The following is an 18,244-nucleotide window of genomic DNA, read 5'->3' on the forward strand; positions in this document are numbered from 1 at the left end:
TTTTTTTTTTAAAGATTTTATTTATTTATTTGACAGACAGAGACACAGCGAGAGAGGGAATACAAGCAGGGGGAGTGGGAGAGGGAGAAGCAGGCTTCCCGCCAAGCAGGGAGCCCGATGCGGGGCTCGATCCCAGGACCCTGGGATCATGACCTGAGCCGAAGGCAGACGCTTAACGACTGAGCCACCCAGGCGCCCCGTATTTCTGTACTTTTAAACCACAGGCGGTGCTTTGAAACAGCCTGAGAAGCAGCAGGTGTTTTCTTTTACACAAAACAGTTACCTTCCAGAAAGAAGTTAAAAAAAAAAATTAAAAACCCTCAACATCCTGATTATTTTCACAAAAAGCTGGTGTTCAGTTAAGGTTTAAAGACTTTTGTCCAGGAAGCTTTTGGGGCTGATATCTGTCAAATCCCACCTCACCCCCCTCCTTCTGGAACGTGCCTGACGGGGAAGTGTGTTTCCAGGGAGAAAAGTACTTGATTGGGGGGGTGGGGTGGGCGCAAGCTTGGACCCAGGTGAGAATCAGGGCCTCATCTGGATCAGCAAAGGCAGAAAGTATATCCAGACCACAAGGTAATTGTTCACCTTAATTATTCGGCCTCAGCAAGAGGAGGGCGACACATTTGTGTCTTCTTCCTCAGCCTCACGAGAAAGCATTTCATCAATACATATCGGTTTGTCTGATTTTGATTTAGGAGGACAACAACAGTCTAACTACTTTCCTGATTTCTTGTCCTGCATTCATTTCTTGCCTACTCTACCTCTTCCCCCAACTGTCCCCAAACGCACCGTGAACATGTCACCCCCACTGCGAGAAAGCACTCAACAGCCCCCAGTGCTCGAAGAACAAATTCTACACACCCAGCCTGGGAGCTCTGCGCACCTTCTCATCCACTCTCCCAGCGGCATCCTCTACTCCAGGGCATAGCCTGGGAGCAGGGCAGGGGGTGTGTGCAGAGCGGTCAGTGCCCATGTGAGTAAGAGAGGGGGTACTCACCCCTGTGCACCTTCCTAGTCTACAACAGCATGTGCGACTCAACCGTAAGGAGACATTTTCCAGCAGCCACATTCAAAAGCAACAGGTAAAATTAATTTTAAGACCGTTTAACCCAACATACACAAATGTTATTCTAACATAACCAATACACAAATTATTGAGACAGTCTGCATTCTTCCTTTTCATGCTAAGCCTGTGAAACCCAGTGTCCTCCTCACACTGATGGCACGTCTCAGTTTGGAGCAGCCGTATTTCCAGTGCTCGGTAAGCACCGTACTGACCACACAGGCGAAGCTCTTTTCCCGGATTCTCCAAGCGACGAGGGCAAAGGCGTACAGCAGGCTCTTCACGCCATCACCCCCGCCTGCTGCGCAGCCGACGGCACCCTTCCCACCTCTGCCTATTTTGCACATCACCCCGCCCCAGCCACACACCCGGCCCTCCGGCGGCCTCTGTGTCTCAGACAGGTCCAGGTGGCAGAACACACAGGCCTCACGAGGCGTGCAGCGACGCCAGGAAGGATCTGGTCCCCTTTCATTGTGTCCCTGTGAGCACTTCTGCTTACCGGATACCCTCTCGTATCAGATACCACGCCTACAGAACCGAGATCTGGCACTCACTGGCCCTGCCTGTGGAGTGGGCATTTTTAAATCTTATTTTTGCTTTTATTATTACAGTTGACATACAATGCCATGTCAGCTTCAGGGGTACAACACATTGATTCGACAGTTCTACACATTACTCAGTACACACCACGTGACCTTATTACAATACTATCGACCACATTCTCTATGCTCTCCTTTTCATGTCTGACTTACTTCGTAACTGGACATTATAGCCCTCTCTTCATTCCCTCCACCTATTTTGCCTGCCCTCCCCCCACCGCCCCAGCAACCACTAGTTTCTCTGTTTATGAGTCTGTTTATATGTAAGTGAAAGCACCTGGTATTTGTCTTTGTTTTCTTTCACTTAAGCATAATACCCTCTAGATCCATCCATGTTGCAAATGGCAAGATTTCATTCTTTTTTTAATGGCCGAATAATATTGCACTGTATATATACCACATCTTTATCCATTCATCTATCGATGGGACACATTTCTAATTTACTCCTTGCAAGGCTCCTAAGAGGACGAGCCCAGCAGGCTGGGGAGTGACTGGTGCCACTTAGACCACTCAATAATGGTCAGATTTGGGGCAGGGCATTCACAGGCATCACGCCCTACGTAATCACAATGGCTCTGTGCTTAGAAGGGTCTCGTGCTGGGTTTAATGCTCCGCTGTCACAGTCCTGAAATTCTTAATTTTTGAACAAGGGATTCTGCATGTTCATTTTGCAACAGGCCCTGACAATTATGTAGTACCCCGTTTGAGGCAGGCAGCCCCTGGCAGCTTCCCGGGGGTTGCTACAGCCACGTCGCCCACAGCTTTGCCACCAAGCAATCAGGAGAAAACAAACCTTAGGCCAAATTCCATCAAACATATGACCTTTATTAGCATGCTGATGTGAAAAAAGAACCGCGTAAGAACTTCTCGTGCTCTGTCCTCAGGCCTCTAACAAGCACCCCCTGGGAAAGGGTCAGCTGGAGGAGGGTGCTGTGGCGCTCTGACGGCAGAGCCAGGCCACCGACAGTCCCACGCTGATGTCCCATGGAGCACCACGACCCGGCCCCAATGGGCCACTGGTGCAAGGCCCAGACACTTTCTGATCAACTACAGATCTTGAAGGTTATCCAATTTCACCAATTAAAAGCTACATACAGCATCATCTCTTACGCTAAGCACACACCCTCAGATGGACATTTCAGTGGCATCTGAAGTACATCAGCAACCCTCTGCACTGTGGGTCCCTGACTTAGGGAACTTCGAAAAGCCAACCAAGCACTCTAGGTGGGGACAGGACTTTTCTTACGAGACCATCCCTCACACTGGTAATACTCCATAAAGCATTTTAGGCAGGTCACCACACAAACAAGAACATCACCCTCATTTTATTCATGAGAAAAATGTGGAAGGTGAAAGAAAGCATCAGCCCTTCCGTCAAATCACCTGGCTAGGAGGTGGCAAACCCAGGACGTGAACGCTGGTCCCAAGCTCCAGAGACTGAGGTCTCATACTGCAGATGTCAGAGTGAAAGGCATGGGAATTGGGAAAACACAGCTACGACCGCTCACAGTGTCCCTGGCTCATAGCACGAGCTGTCAGGAGAGCCAGGGGCCCGCATTCCCTTTCTCACGGGGAGTTCACCTCCTCCACCTCCTCAGCCAAGCCCCCCCCGGGGAGTCCCGGCTGCTGCATCGTGGTTGGTGTTTCCACACACTCCCTGGGACTGGGCACTGCCTCCTCACTGGTCCTAGCCTTGTGACCTCGGGCACTTGGCTAATTCCCACACCTCCACTTCTCACCTGCACCTGCTGGGGGCCGCTGTGAGGGTTAAAGGCAGGACGGTGTGCGTGCCTGCGGTGACGCCACACACAGCTGGCGCCGACTGAGTACTGGCCACTGGGGTGGGGTGCCTGCTTTCTGAGAAACAGCGTTATTCATGTAGAAGGTCTTTTCAAGCAGCGGCACACAGCAATGCACCTGCTCCTTGCCCCGATGACTGTGCAGGCGAGATGCGGGCTTCTCAAAGTACTCACATGAGCACGGTAACAGCAACACCCGCCCTGTACTCAGAGCTCCCTGTGCGACAGGAACTGTGCCATGGAACCGAAAGACCAACCCTTTCTCGGCCCTTAAGAAACTCACAGTCTGGTAGAACAAAAGAGAGAAATCCAGAAAAATTCAAACATTTACTGACCGCAGGACTCGCACAGGGTGCTGGGCACAAGAGGGACGTGGCCCTGCTTGCATGGGGTTTCACGAGAATGAGGGGGACCACTTCAGATGACTGATGGTTCTAGTGGTTCTCTTCCATCAGGTGGTGGTAACACACACACAGAGGAGAGGTACAGAACTACAGTTTACGGAGATGAGCCCAAAAACCGAGAGGCCTGGCCCAGACACAGGACAGGAGTCCAGGAAGGCTGTCTGGAGGAAGTGACTCTTCAACTGAACCAAGCGGTGGAAAAGAGGCATGAACATGGGGCGGGGGGTGGTTAGCACATAGGCAGCAGGAAGCCTGCAGACCGGACGCCAGACTGCTAATGGGCACGGCCCACAGGTCTGGAGCTGGCCATCAGGAGAGGATGGGAGAGTTAAAAGCAGGGCCTGTAAGCGAACGGCTTGGGTACCAGGCTTAGCCTGTGGGCCACGTGAAGGCCATGGAGTCAGCACAGGCCACCGAGGGGTCAGAAACATGTGCTTCCTTACTAAAGAAATCTCCAAGAGCCAGCCTGCAAGACAGCCCAGGGCAGGCGGAGACCAGAGGAGGACAGCTGGGCCACGAGCCAGGGAGCGGTCACAGGCCCTAAACTTGGAGAGCAGTGGTGGGGCAGCAAACAGGGCTGGACTCCAGACTTACTCTCAGAGCAGAGACTTAGACTGAGAGAAGGGCGTGCAGACGGTGGAGTGTCTAGCATGGGAAGCCAGATGAGTCATCAAAATGAACTGATCAGGAAGAGCAGACTGGGGTAGAGGGTAGAGCGCTGGCAAATCCCTATCTGGACCTATAAAGCTCGGGGAATTTCATAAATGTGACCAACTCAGTAAAGTTCTGCAATCTCTCAACCAAAGCCCTTGAAGGAAAAGCATGTCACGATGCAGAATCTGTGAATTTTAGAAAGGTGACACAGTGCACTGGTTGGATATTACCTAACCCCTAGCAGGGCTGAGGATCAAACACACTTACACGTCTGCAGAGACACACAGGAAAAGCCACACTGAGGACAACAGCCAAGTCTGCTAAGGCCTCCTGGCAGTTCAAATCAAATTTTGCCTCCAAAGAGTTCAGGACTCACTACATTCTGCCAAAAATGAGTTACAGGAAAACTTTTGGTTTTCGTCTTTTGGGTTTTGAAATTGCAGACACGGGATTATGGACCTGTACTAATTTCTATTACAACTCACAGATTAGGTGAGAGGATAAATCACAGAATATTTTTAAGGGCAAGTACCTTTTCTGCTTCTGAATGCATAGCTGGAATCAGGCTTAACAAGTGCTATTCAACCTTGCTCCTGGAGGACTGACTTTATGAAAGCGAAACCAGGTAACTACCTAGACAGAAGGGACTCCCATGGTAAGTAGGAAGCTCGGGGGCATATGTGAGGAACAATTAGGTTTTATTTGAAGGCCTCGGACACATGATACGAAGGAAAGGAAAGACACCATGGGGATGGGATGGGGTGGACTTCTTGGACCAGGATGGAACTCAGTTCTCTCATTTCACCCATAGCCACCTGAGCAGGAGCCCTTATGCTCCCCATTTTAGTAGCGGAGAAAAAACCCACAAGGTTTTTAGAATTTAGGCACAACGTGGCATATGAGCTCTGACAAATGGAGAGAGAATCTTCCTATGTGGATGTGTCCACGACGCAGCATGACCGAGTCAGGGGAGTGACCCACGATCCCAACTGTGGCATGGAGGACCACCTAGCCTCTCTGAACCTCAGTCTCCTCTTCCTGACAAAGGGCAGAATGCATACTTTGTGGCAATGCCTGGCACAAGTGGGTGCATTACACCCCACAGAAAACATACACAAACCCAGCTTCCAACTAAGACGGGGGAACAAAACAAAAAAAAAAAGGCACACATACGAGAGTTCTGCGGCATAAACGCACAACAGTTTCCATTTTAAGGTCGAGGTACAACTACCACCTTACTGACCCTAATATTCCTCCTAAGCCTGAAATCTCACGTTCTAACAGACTTCCAGAGGCAAAGGAAAGTTTTCACCCAGCAACTGATTCCTGTGAAATTTGGAATTCATAAACACGGGGAACGAAAGCGGATATGAATTCCAAATAATAACAATAAATAATAACAATACTAAAATATCATCACCAATCTAGATTCACCAAAACACCTGTGAACCTCAATCTTCCAGATCTTCAGTTACTACCCAAACCAGTCCAGTCTTTCACGTTGCAGTGTCAGAAGCTGTCACTGATTTTCTTTACGCAAGAAGCCTGTCCACACAAACCTGACCGAGCTGAAACAAATGTCCCGTGTGTTTCATGAGATTCCCAATGCAACTTCCTGTTCCACAGAGTCACAGAGCCTGGAACTCGGCACAGCAAGACAGGCCCTTATACCACTCTCAGGCTGGGGAACAGTCACAAGTCCCTGGTCTCCAGCTCCTGGCTAGAGGAGAAGAATGACTGCCCATCTGCCTTCGTAATGCAGTCCGCGTATTACACCAGATTCTATCTGGGGGGACACTGTTTTCCTACATTGCATTTTTCTAGGTCCATGGTTCTGAATGTATGGCTGGTCTTTCAGGAGTCCATGAGGTCCCCCTCTGTTCTCCACCTGTGTATCTATCTATCTATGCAAGGTTAGATTTTTCTTCATATATTTCAAGCAACATAAATGCAACAGACTGAATGTAGAAGCAAAAATGACAAGCCAGTTAATTCTATTAAGCCAGACATTAAAATGTAAAACAATGCCTCCCACTAAATTTCTTTTATTTTGGAAAATGCATACTTCATAATGATATGTTTATGTGTTTATTATAGTTCTTTTAAAATACCACCACAGCTCAACCACACTCCTGACTACACGCCCAGTAAATGGAGGAGGCAGGCCTCACGAGCAGAAAAAGGACCAGGCAGATTAACAATGTTCCTGGACAATCATTTGCATCTGCATTCACATAATCCAGTATCGGGTACTGCAACCCTCCAACCCCACGTGGAAGGTACTAAGTTAGCACTGTGAAGAAAAAAAGAAAAAACTCCTTTTATAAAGACCACATCTCTGCATGTGAATCCGCAGCAGGAGACTGGAGTCTTGGGCAGTGCACACATAAGAACACGTGTAGCCCCTTGTACCTCACTGCTCACTCAAAGCACATTAGCTACGAGCAAGACGCTGTTTACTGTTTTTGTTCGAAGCCTGTGAAAAGATTCTTGAGTGAGAGTCTGACTCAATGACACAGACTAGAGAAAGCAGCACCCCGCCTGCCCACCTGGGGGCAGCAGCCTGGCACTGCGAGACGCTGGCTTAGGAAAAGTCCCTCGCTTCTGCCAACCTAGAAGGAAAGCGAATAAAAATTATGAAACCCTCCCTACAAATGCAGCCGGGTAGGGTACGGGACCTGCCTTCTTTAAACTCCATTTTATCATTCGCTACCAAGTAGAGAAATGCAGGCCCTTTAGATTTGTCTCTAGGGCAGAGTCTCCCTCACCCACAGAAGGAGACTGCAAAGTGGTGAAGTCAAACCTGAACACAAAGAAACTCCTGGTTTGTATTAAAAAGACCTGTAATGATTTTATGTCTCGTGTGTCTAAGTGGAGCCACGTGCTAGAAAGACCTAGAAGGAGACCCACGGTTCAGACATATTTCTAAACGACCTACAACTTAACTTCACGTACTGCTCAACAGTGTACGTGTTCACCCTTCTAAGGGATGTTTCCTGGGGATGAATCTTCCCTTCTCTGTCACTTTGCGGGTGAGGATGAGCTTCCTTCCAGCAGTTCTCAAACACGAGCCACATCCAGAATGACCCGAGCGCCGTGGCTGTGCACACCCCCGGCCCCCATCCAGAAACTCTCCTTCGGCAGCACATCGGGGAGGGAGGCCTTAGGAATGTGTTTTTCAATAAGGTCTTCAAGGGGTCCTGCAAGTGACCCCTGCCTGGCCCCGGGTGAAACACCATTCCAGCCTACTCTGTCCACGTCTTCCTGACTTAATCTCGGGGAGACCCTAGTCCCCACAGCTTTGTTCATCACTTGGCTACAGCTGCTCCAGGAGGCCAGAGGTCTCTCGGACACACACGGGGCCACCCGCAAGGCTATTCAGTCTGCAGCAGTCCCCACAGCTGCCAAACAAGGTTCTGTCTCTTGCCTCTTTCACCAAGAGCCTGGAGATTTCTGCATCTCCAGGGTCAGTGGTGACAAAGCAGCCCTCTGCCGTGACCCTTGGCCTTCCCATTGGCAGAAGAGGAGGAACCCTAACAATCAAAGGATCTCCAAGTCTCCTTCCCTGACGAGACCTGTGATCTGAAGGTCTTCTTAAATTGCTGCATTTTGCTCTCAGCAGAATTTGAGAAGGACTGGAGAAAAAATATGCTTTGTATAACTCCTCACAATTTTCATGAAATAGTGGGTTATCAGTGGTTCCATGTCTGTCTTCCCCACTAGAAGGCGCATTTCTGAGAGGGCAAGGAACGTACCAGGTGCTCCGAACTATCTGTGCATTCACTGAAGGAGATGGGGCGGAGCCGGGGGTGGGGCACAGAGAGAGTTCTTCTATAGGCAGCTTATTTTTAGGAAACATCTGGCTGAGTCCAGTGAGCCCTGGAACCGGCTCCTCCCGTGTCTGGGCGCATCTCTGCTAAATTCCACAATCAGTGACCCCAAGTTGGTAGCTTACAATTAGTCAAGGTGGGAGTCTGCAAATTCTATTTGAGGACTTCTTCTGAGGGGTATGGGGAGCTGGCTATTTGCCAGCACACCATGGACCGGCGTGAGGGATACAGGGAGGGTTCAGACCCCCACGAGAGATGAGGTCATCCCACTTTATCATATGCACACACAGTTCCGTCACTCTGAGGTTAAAGAGCGATCGATATGCCATTTAGATGAGCAATATGTTATCATGATGTGCTCTTGATAAAAGCAGAGACAATGACAGACCCTCTGGAATTATGCACGTAGCTATTGGTGCAGGAATTTATTACACTCGGGTTGTGACTGTTCAACTCACCTCCATAAAGGCACGTCCCCAATTGGACAGACAGGTGTTCTAGAACAAGATCGCTGCACGGCAAATTCTAGGTACTTTTCTGGTTTTTGCTATTAACGCTTTTTAGTTTCTCATGTAGGACTTGACCCCAAAAATGACACAGAAGGTGGTGCTCGCTCTCAGCACCCATCTGCTGCTCATGAACAACCCATCTACTTCCCAAAGCACACAGGACTCAGCTTTTGTGGCGCAGCCAAGCGAGGCAAACTACCAGAAAGGGAGGGAGAAGGGAAAACCCTGTCGGCCCTGCTCCAGTCAGTCTTCTTAAACACTCTCAGACCATCCTTCATTCTGGAGGCTCTTCTCCTCCTCATCTTTTATGGACTCTAAAACAGCAAGGAGAAAATTCTTCTTTATAACACTTGGATTATAGCTCCTTTTCTTTAAGATAGCAGGTAGGTTTTAGACCTTTGGTTAAAATGTTAAGTGGAAGCAAAAATCAATACGATTGCCCCCATGCTGGCTTGTGGAGCCAGCCGCGTCCCTGGACACCTGCTTTGCCTCTCACAGCAGCATGGGCATGGCTCGCCCCGGTTAGGCATCACTGTTGCTGTTGGCGGGTCTCTAGAAGTCCATCGAAAAATACTACCTCTAGTCACCGAAGACTCACCAGACCTCTGCGGAGTGTATCAACTCCGTTACCACTTTACTGACCTATGAAACACAGACTAATAATGCAAGTAATCGATGTGGGCGAGGGTTAGGAGCCGTTCCTATCTCCGCTCTTGGATTTCACGGTGTTCCCATGTTTCTGGACCTGTTCACATTTTGTTCCGGCCAAATCCCTCCTATCAGGGAAGAGGCTGGAGAGCCTCAGGGGTGGACATACTGAGGGCAGGAAGGTATCCGGGCTGGGATGTCAGGGAGAGGAGCCCCTGAAGTGGTAGAGGATAGAGGAAGGGAGCCTGAAGGGGGTCTCCAGCTGCTACTTTTAGTCAATGGCAGCTTTTAGTGTGGAAGTGGGGGGCACAGACAGGGGGCAGGATGCCTGGTGTCCACGCTGTCCACTCAGAAGAGAAAGGGTGCAATTACCTGTGGGCTGCACAAATGACTACAGCTGGAACCAGATTTAAAGGGTGGGGCAGGTTCCTGAACTGAGAAGGATTTGCTAAGTACCCTCTGCTCAGCCCTGAGAGAAGCTATTTTCTCTTGGCTGGGTGTGGTCAACTCTGAACGTGTGTTGCCACGTACCCAGAGGCGGGGAAAGCTGCACTGGTATGGAGTAGGCAGCTTCAAGAAAGCGAAAAGCTGTACAGTGTCCTGGAAGGGACAGGATACAGAAACTAAGATGACCCAGGTTCCAGAACTTTCTGCCACTGAGTAGCTTGTAACTTGGGCAAAGTACACACGCCTCTCTGGGCTTCATTTATCACCTCTACAGTGGAAATAACATGTGCCCAATTTCATGGAGGATAAAGTTGAAATCGGACAAAGCTTAAGAATAAGTTTTATAAGCTATAAAGCACTGCCTGACTACAGAGTCTGCTACTCGTACTCTTTGGAGGAAAACATCTTATGAAAAACTGATTACACTAACAGCTAATTTCAGAAAGGAAAGCAAGAGGCAGGAAAACAGAAACTCATGAAGACCCAAAATACAACCAACCAACAGGCATTCTGTTCTTCCGGCCCAGGCATAGATGCCACTTCCTAAGAAAAACTGAAATGCTGACTTGTTTTTGCTCAGCACGACGCACCTTTATTGGGTCTCGAGTTAGCTGCCATGCAGACCAAACAACCTACTGGGCAAATGCCACCCCCTGGTGAGAGGTGAGCAGGAAGTGCTGGTGAAGTTCGCAGGGACGGCGAAGTGAGGCCTCCCCGCACCCGACTAAGCGGAGCCCCCAGGCCGCGCACCCTGGGCCCTGCTGCTCGGTGGTTTCCCCAGCTCCAGTCAGGACAGAAGTCAGGCTCCGGTAGGGGCCCTGGATAAAACCTGCAGAGATGCACAGAGGCTACTTGGAAAACGTACTGTTGTTGGAAACAGCTTCTTTTGGGCCTTGGGCGGGTATTCGGAGGGCATCTGAAGTGCAGGCCAGACCAGGACTGGGGAAGAAGTGAGCTGGAGGTGGCCAGTGCTGTCAGGGAGGGGTAGCTGCAGCTGGCCTGGGGGGGGGGGCGGTGCAGAAGGGTGAGTGTAGGGGGTGCAGAGGGGTGAGGGTGGGAGGAAGGCAGGGACCAGAGGACAGGAGTGCCGTCTGGCTCTGCCCATGAACGAGAAAAGGCAGAGTCTTGGTTCACACGGACCCAGTGCCAACAGGGGGACAGTCTGCAGTGGGCTCCTGGCGGGGGAGGCATTCCCACCCCGGGCCCTGGCACTGACGTGGCCTTTTCTCCCCACCTCTGCAGAAAAGTGAGTATGTCTGAGCACCGGGAGGCAGAGGGACGACGCTACCCAGGGAAGAAGAGGAATACTGAGGGAAAACTAAGAGAACATCCGGATGGAGGAGGGGAAAACGTGCTCCCTCCTCCTCCTCATCCCAGGAAGGAGTGGGGGCAGGTGGAGAAACTGGCTGCACCTCCCACCCCCTTCCATCTCCTACTCTCAATTTATTTTTCACTTCATTTCACGTGGTAAGAACATAATGTCATTTCTCTGTTAGTCATCCCATTAGCAAACACAGCAAACGCAGCTGCCAGTTCACAAAACTGCTTTTCTGGGGGTCAGTGGGCCACATGGGCTCCAGCCCCGTGCCTCACACTTGTCCCCCAGCCAGCCGTCTCCATGGGAACGCCCAGGGCTTCCAGGCTCAGGGGGCCTTGAGAAGGAGGGGCCTGCCTTCCAGAGGGGCTAGGTCTTGCCCTTTCCGTGTGTCCCTGCTCAACAGGGCCAATCCCCCAAGGCTGTCATGGGGGTCTGGTGAGAGTGGGGCGCTAGCAGGGTGCCCCCTGTTCAACAGCTCCGATTCCTCCAGCATCTACTATGTGACAGGCTCTGTCCTCAGAGCTGGGGGTACACTGGGAAGTCTGCCCCAGGCCAGCCAGCAGAGAAGGGCCATTAAAAGGCGCTGCTGGGTAACTGAGGACAGTGGCTGGGGAGGGGGGTTAAAGAGCACACAGGCTCTGCAGTCCCGCTGCTCAGCGGCACACCGGCTGTGTTATTCTAAGCAAGTTACTTAACCTCTCTGCAGTTCAATTTTCTCAACTCTCAGCAGGGACAGAACCACACCTACCTGATCGTGTTGTGAAGACTAAAGAAGGGAGTTTAAGTAACTTCACACAACATTCAGCCCCAGGTTAAGTCACGTATTAGGCTTTAACGGATAATGATAATCGGAACAATAAGGAACGTGGGAAGCATCATGGCAGGACAGCACAGGGTGGGACAGAAAGGCTTAACAGAAACACCTACTCCAGTCTGAAGGTGGGAGAAGAGGCTAGGGGGTCAGGGGCAGTTTCTTGGAGAGGACATCTGAGCTTGGACCTAGAGAAGAACTTCTATGAAGTTAACGCTTTATTTAATCTGCTACGTGGCTAGACAGGTAAGACTCCATGCTGACTCATCTAGCCCACACCTCGAACTCCTGGGCAATAGCCTCCCTCCCTCCTGGCTGCTACACTGCAGGAACCTCAGAGAACCAGGCCACTGTGAGCACAGACAACAACTCTGGGGAGCCCTTGGCGGCAGCAGCCGGGATGGAGGTTCCAAAGCAGGACCGCAGGCCCGAGCTCCTGCCACGTGGGGCGGGCAGGGTTCCTGGGAGCACCCCACCTCCACCCCACTCACAGCCACTGACAAGTCAAGAGGCTCCTTCATACACCCTAGTGATATGCTAATTCCACGAGTCCTTCACTGGGGCAACTGCAGTTATAGCCAAAACACTGGTTCCATCTTAGTGTTTTCAACACTGTTCAAGAGACAAGTTTGCCACCCTGTTCCCAAAATAAAATGGCCCAAAACCCACCCACAACTGCTTTCTACAATTTTTCTAATAAGTCCTGTTTGTAATTAGTAAAGACTAGGGAGTGGCTCCTGTAATTAGGCCAAGCATCGGTTCTGACACTTATGTTTTCCGGAATGTTCCTTCGGTGGACTATAAAACCTCCTATCGATATTGGAATTACTGAACTGAACTACGATCCCAACCGGAGCCTTCAAGCAGAGCGGAGTTAACAAGCTGCCCAGACAAAAGAGAGATTTTTATATACTTGAAGGCATCTGTGATTACTCCAGGGCTTTTCCAATTCAAAGACTCAGTGGTAAATTTTGATTGCTAAACCTAAAGGCAGATCACTAAATAACTCATACAGTCTCTTCACATTTTTCAAGTGAGTGAAGCTTCCATTTTCATGTCACATTGACTGCAGACTTACCAAGGTCGATAAGAATCGCATGCTGTTGGGAGGTGAGCCGTTTTAAGAGTTCTTTGTACGGCGTGTCCTTTGGTCGCTGTTTGCTGGGAAACTGGTGTTGAAGGCGGTATTGCTCTGCTAGGAATTTCCAGATTTCCCCCCGGAGATGACGTGGCACACCTTGGGGGCGGGGGAGGGGAATGCGGGCAGAAAACAGATTTTATGCTCAGAGTAGGACCTAATAATGAAGAGGAGTTCGGTTTCATTCCACTGACCCAACCTCTTGTTCCATATGGATTAACAGCATCAAAATGGAAAGGAAACAAACAAAACTCTATTCTATCTGCTCCCCTTCCTGCCTCCCTCCACAGCCCCATCCTTCCCCCACCTCCCCGGCCCCTCACTCTCCCTTCAGCTCTCAAATACATACTTTGTTTGGACTGGGCTAGACCCAGCAAGGGATGAACTGGTGAATGACACGAGCCCCTATCTAGGGCCAATTTGTAACGTTCTAGGCACATAAAATTACAATGCACAACGTCGTCTCCTACAAGGGACGTGAGCCGAGTGAGGGGGTTCAGATGAAGGAGAGCAAGAGGTCGTGCAATCCTTCACTTGTGTCAAGATGTCAGAGTGTGGGAGGAAGAGAGAAGACAAGTCAGAGGAAGGAACTAGAAGCCTGGTGCGCACCGCGCACGTGTGGAGGAGGCAGGTGGCAGTCAGGCTGGAAGGGTTTTATTAAGAGGCGACATGAAGGATAAACAACCTGCACTTTATTTAGCAGCCGTGGGGAGCTACAGAATGTTATTGAGCTGGGGTGGGAGCAGCCTAATCGGGGAATGCTGCTTAGACACCGCGTGCCAGGTGGGCGGAGAAAGGGAGGAAAAGCTGGACACCGTCCACATAAATGTGCCTCGGGGAGCATTCAACCGGTACCTGAAAACAAGAAAAGCTATCCGAGAGCCTCTCCTCCATGTTTTAAACACAAGTGATTTGAATACTCAAAGTGATTAAAAATGTCACCTGAAACTATGAAAAGTTCTCTTAAAGCCGATGATGCTATTTAAGGCAAACTTTAGTAGCAAGAGTGACGGTTTTGATTCACAATTTTTGGTTCACTATTCTGCTGTTGTTACAAGGCCCAGATGTGGAAATGGGGGAGAAGGGAGCCTGCAGAATAAGACACCAAATCTTTCTCATCTCTCACAGGAGCTCTCTTGAGAGAAAAGGAAGCTGCGGTTTAGGGACAAACTGTGACTGCTTTGTACACTTCCCGGCTACTCAGAGCGCCTGCCCAGGGAGACCATGTTCCTGGCTTTCCACTGGCCATGTCTGAGGGAAGTTTCAGCAGCAGGTTACATTTACCATGAGGTCACCAGGCGCTGCCACCATTCTAAGCACTCTGTCATTGCCGAGGGAAACAAGATGATGATCCTCATGGTAAAGACAAGGAAACTGAGGCCAACAAGCACAGATCCCTCACCCGAGATCACCCAGCAGCTGGTTCGGAGCAGAGCAGAGAAAGAGCCTGGTGTTTCCCTCTTCACGTCTTCCCTGTCACAACAGTCAGACAAGCTGCTCCTCAGAAGGGTATTGGAAAAATGTATGTTGTGTTCCTGCCTGGCAGTCAGTAATAAAATCATCATCTGTGGCTCTGAACCAGAGAACACTCAAGGTCATTTATTACCAGATCCACAAAGAACTATTTAGAGCAATCACTCAGCCATCTCTTAGAAATACTGTAGGTGGGGCGGCTGGGTGGCTCAGCCAGCCAGGCATCTGACTCTTGATTTCAGCTCAGGTCTTGATCTTGCGGTCATTGAGTTCAAGCCTACACTGGGTTCCATGCCCAGCATGGAAAAAAATATTATACTTGGGGGGAAAAAAAAAAAAAACAACTTATGAAATAAATAAATAAATACTCTAGGTATGGTAAATAATTTGATTTTTCCCTTACACATACCAGTTGTAAAAGAATAAAAAAGGTGAGCCTGTGGGAGATACCCAGGGCCACACTTAACCGTGACCACACCCACACCTTCTCTAAATGCTGGTCTCACAGCATTCATCTCATGACCTTGTGTAGTCCCCAAAAAACATATGTCCTCATCCTAACCCCCGGAACCAGCGGACGTGATTTGGAAAAAGAGTTTTTATGGACTACAATGAAGGTCCTGAACTGAGATCATCATCTGGACTATGCAGGCGGGTCCCCTAGCCAAGGACATGGGTCTTGATAAGAGACGCAGGGGAGCAGGCAAGAGGGGCAGGCAGTGTGACCAGGAGGCAGAGACCCCAGTGCCACAGCCCCAAGTCTAGAAATGCCAGCAGCCTCCACAGTGGCCAAGTGCAGCCCGGCCGACACCTCCACTCCAGACTTCTGGCCTCCAGGAGTTCGAGAGAAAAAAGTTCTGTTGTTTTAGCCACTAACTTTGTAATCATTTGTTATGGTAGCAACAGGAAACTAATACACCCTGACGTCTGCCTTTGTATATTATTCCACTCCTCTCTCTGCTGTCCCTGCTCAGAGAATACCTTATGGTGTGAGTACACATGCACACGCACGCGCAAGCCCTCAACATTTCAAACTATATCAGAAGTAAATGTGGCTTGAAAAACAGTCAACATGTTAAGTGATTTATAGTGGGGCTTTTCACAAAGTATTTTTTTCAGCCTGGGAAATTTTCCCAAAGTATGAGATGACCAATTTCCTCTTGTTACTAAATCATTCCCATTATCTTATCAGACCTTTATTTTTTGGAGGAAAAGAATACTCCTTGTGTCACTGGACAGTACCACATATTCTGGTATAGGAGAGCTTAGGTTTTGTGATTTAAAAACAAAGAGTCATGCAAGTTGGAGCCAGTGCCTTTGCTGAGAAGGACCTGGCACCCACTTCCCCAGGCTCAGTTTGCCTTCACTTGTAACCCACTCCTACCCCAGGCCGGCAGGCAGGGTTCAGCGTGGACAGGAGGCCACTCTCCCCCTAAACGTAAATACCTTTTTTTTATTTTTACTGACTTCAAAAGTAATTTGTGCTCACCATTTTTTTTTTAAAAAGCCCTTCTAAAGATGCAAAAGATATAAAGAAAGTGAAAAACCACTCGTAACTAGAGTGAACATATAATTCACCACCCAAAGCAGGAAGCTCTTGAAAGCAAAGGGAGGAAGGTATTAATTATTTCACTGGGACAAGCTGCAAACTAGGGCTATGCTGGGTAGACCGGATGTATGGTCATCCTGCCTATTACTCAGATATCTGCAAATGTGTCATACATGGCTTCCTACATATGTGCACACAGAGAAATACAACTGTGAGACCGTGCGCTACTTATCTCAGACATCTTCTGCATCAGTAATTATAAATCTACTGCATCACTTTCAAGGACTATGGCACAGGATGGTCACACGGTTGGGGTTTTTGGGTTGTTTTGGTTTCTGACTCTACAATGCCACAATAAGCATTCTTCCTACTGCAGGGCATTTGTGACTGATTAATTTCTAGAACAGGTTTCTAGACGTGGCATTACTGGATCAAAGGTAAGGAGTGTTTGCATCTGGCCCATATTGCCAGCTGCTCGGGTGGCCTTTTCACAATCTCATTCCTAACAAGTACGTGCTGGTTCATAAAGTTCTACCTTGCTATCTTTAGTGAAATCATTTAAACCCAAACTAAGCTTTCAGTTACTTAAAACTTCACAGAATTATTCTTCTTTCTTCCAAGTTGACACCCTAATCCTGCTGCTCTGATCCAGTTTTAACTTGGAAAGCTTATAAATCCCTTTTTTCCATCACTTAGGGGGTCCTCAGATCATTAGGAGGAAGGGCCTCATCACCCACACAGGACTGTCTTCTCTTTTAAATAAGGCTCCATGGTAACCTGGCCTCTACCTAAAAGGCCAAAGGGGTGGTTCTGATTTAATCTCATTTCTTATTCTGAGCTACAAGATGGACTGTGGGCATTTGTTTGGAGTCATTACATCGTACATGTTGAAACCAGCCAAGTAACTGACAAAGCCCTTTGTGCAGTTAGAAACAGAGTTCCTGTCACGGAAGGTGGTATGGCCATGCCAGTGGGTACAGAGGGGATTCCAGGTTTGGCTCACCTCAGCATACAAACCATACAATCACCTAGCCTAAACTTCACTATACAGCCTCCAGATGCCAGAGTGTTTCCATCAGTTCCCCCTCATAAAATGCAAAATGAAAACCAATATATCTAGGTGCCAGGCTTCTAAGAAGCTCAAACACTTGGAAGAGTTGTCACAGACCCATGTGATTTACCTTTTGTAGAAGCAAAGCCACCTAAAGACCATCATGTAGTCAATAGTGAAAAGGGAAAGAACAGACTCATTCCTCTCTCTGCTTTCTCCTTTTTCCAGACAGCAATCTGGGGCCATCTGGGGCAGTGGTAAGCCTTCAGCAACCACTACGGGCACAAAGAATGTGAGAACTGGAAGAGAGTTGTGAGACCCTCAGTATGGTCTAAGCCTCTCATTCTAGCAGCCAGGAGGCCTGCGCCCAAAAAGGCAAGGACACCCGCTAAAGGTCACACCGGGAGCCACTAGCCAATTTGGAGCCTGACTCTTTACCACCCACCCCATGTCTGGTCTCTGAGAAGAGCACTGCCGAGGCAGGTTCAACCACAGGTAGTACCGTGCGATGGCGAGAACTCTAGCAGACGGGTGTGTGAGCAGCTCTGTGGCCCTAGGCCCATTACAATTGAGCCATGTTTCCTTATCCATAGAAAGGGGAAAGTCATAATTAGCAAAAAACCTATTACTAAAACTAGTGCTGTGAAATTCAGATAAAGTTTAAATAATGCCTGTAGTAGGCTTCAGAAAACTGCTTTGCATCACCCACTGTCTTAGAGATGAATTACACTTGCGTAACTTCTTCCATTGAGCTGCTTATAAAGTCAGAAGAAAACTGTAAGCTTCATACATATTTGTAAAGCTTGGTCTAAACTCTTGGTTATTCATGACTGCATTGACCAGAACTCAGTAATCACTAGATTAGACTCCGAAAGTCTCCGATCTTGCCAGCAGATGCTAATATACATTTACTTAAAAGAAAGAGTTGTTTTACTTGAACACTAATAA

General features: G+C 49.0%; 1 protein-coding gene across 1 annotated transcript in view; it reads right to left on the reverse strand.

Annotated features, from left to right (window-relative positions):
* Positions 1-18,244, reverse strand: part of TBC1D1 (TBC1 domain family member 1) — a 219,821-nt gene that overhangs the window by 13,629 nt on the left and 187,948 nt on the right. Inside the window, exons 17-18 of the mRNA XM_081813168.1 lie at positions 13,147-13,322; positions 1,219-1,452 (exon numbers count right to left, since the gene is read on the reverse strand). Coding sequence (XP_081669294.1) covers positions 1,219-1,452; positions 13,147-13,322 — 410 coding nt within the window. The remainder of the gene's footprint in view (positions 1-1,218; positions 1,453-13,146; positions 13,323-18,244) is intronic.

This window comes from Leptonychotes weddellii, chromosome 2, assembly GCF_054177405.1.
Source record: "Leptonychotes weddellii isolate Sample4059 chromosome 2, ASM5417740v2, whole genome shotgun sequence".
In the NCBI taxonomy this organism is placed as follows: domain Eukaryota; kingdom Metazoa; phylum Chordata; class Mammalia; order Carnivora; family Phocidae; genus Leptonychotes; species Leptonychotes weddellii.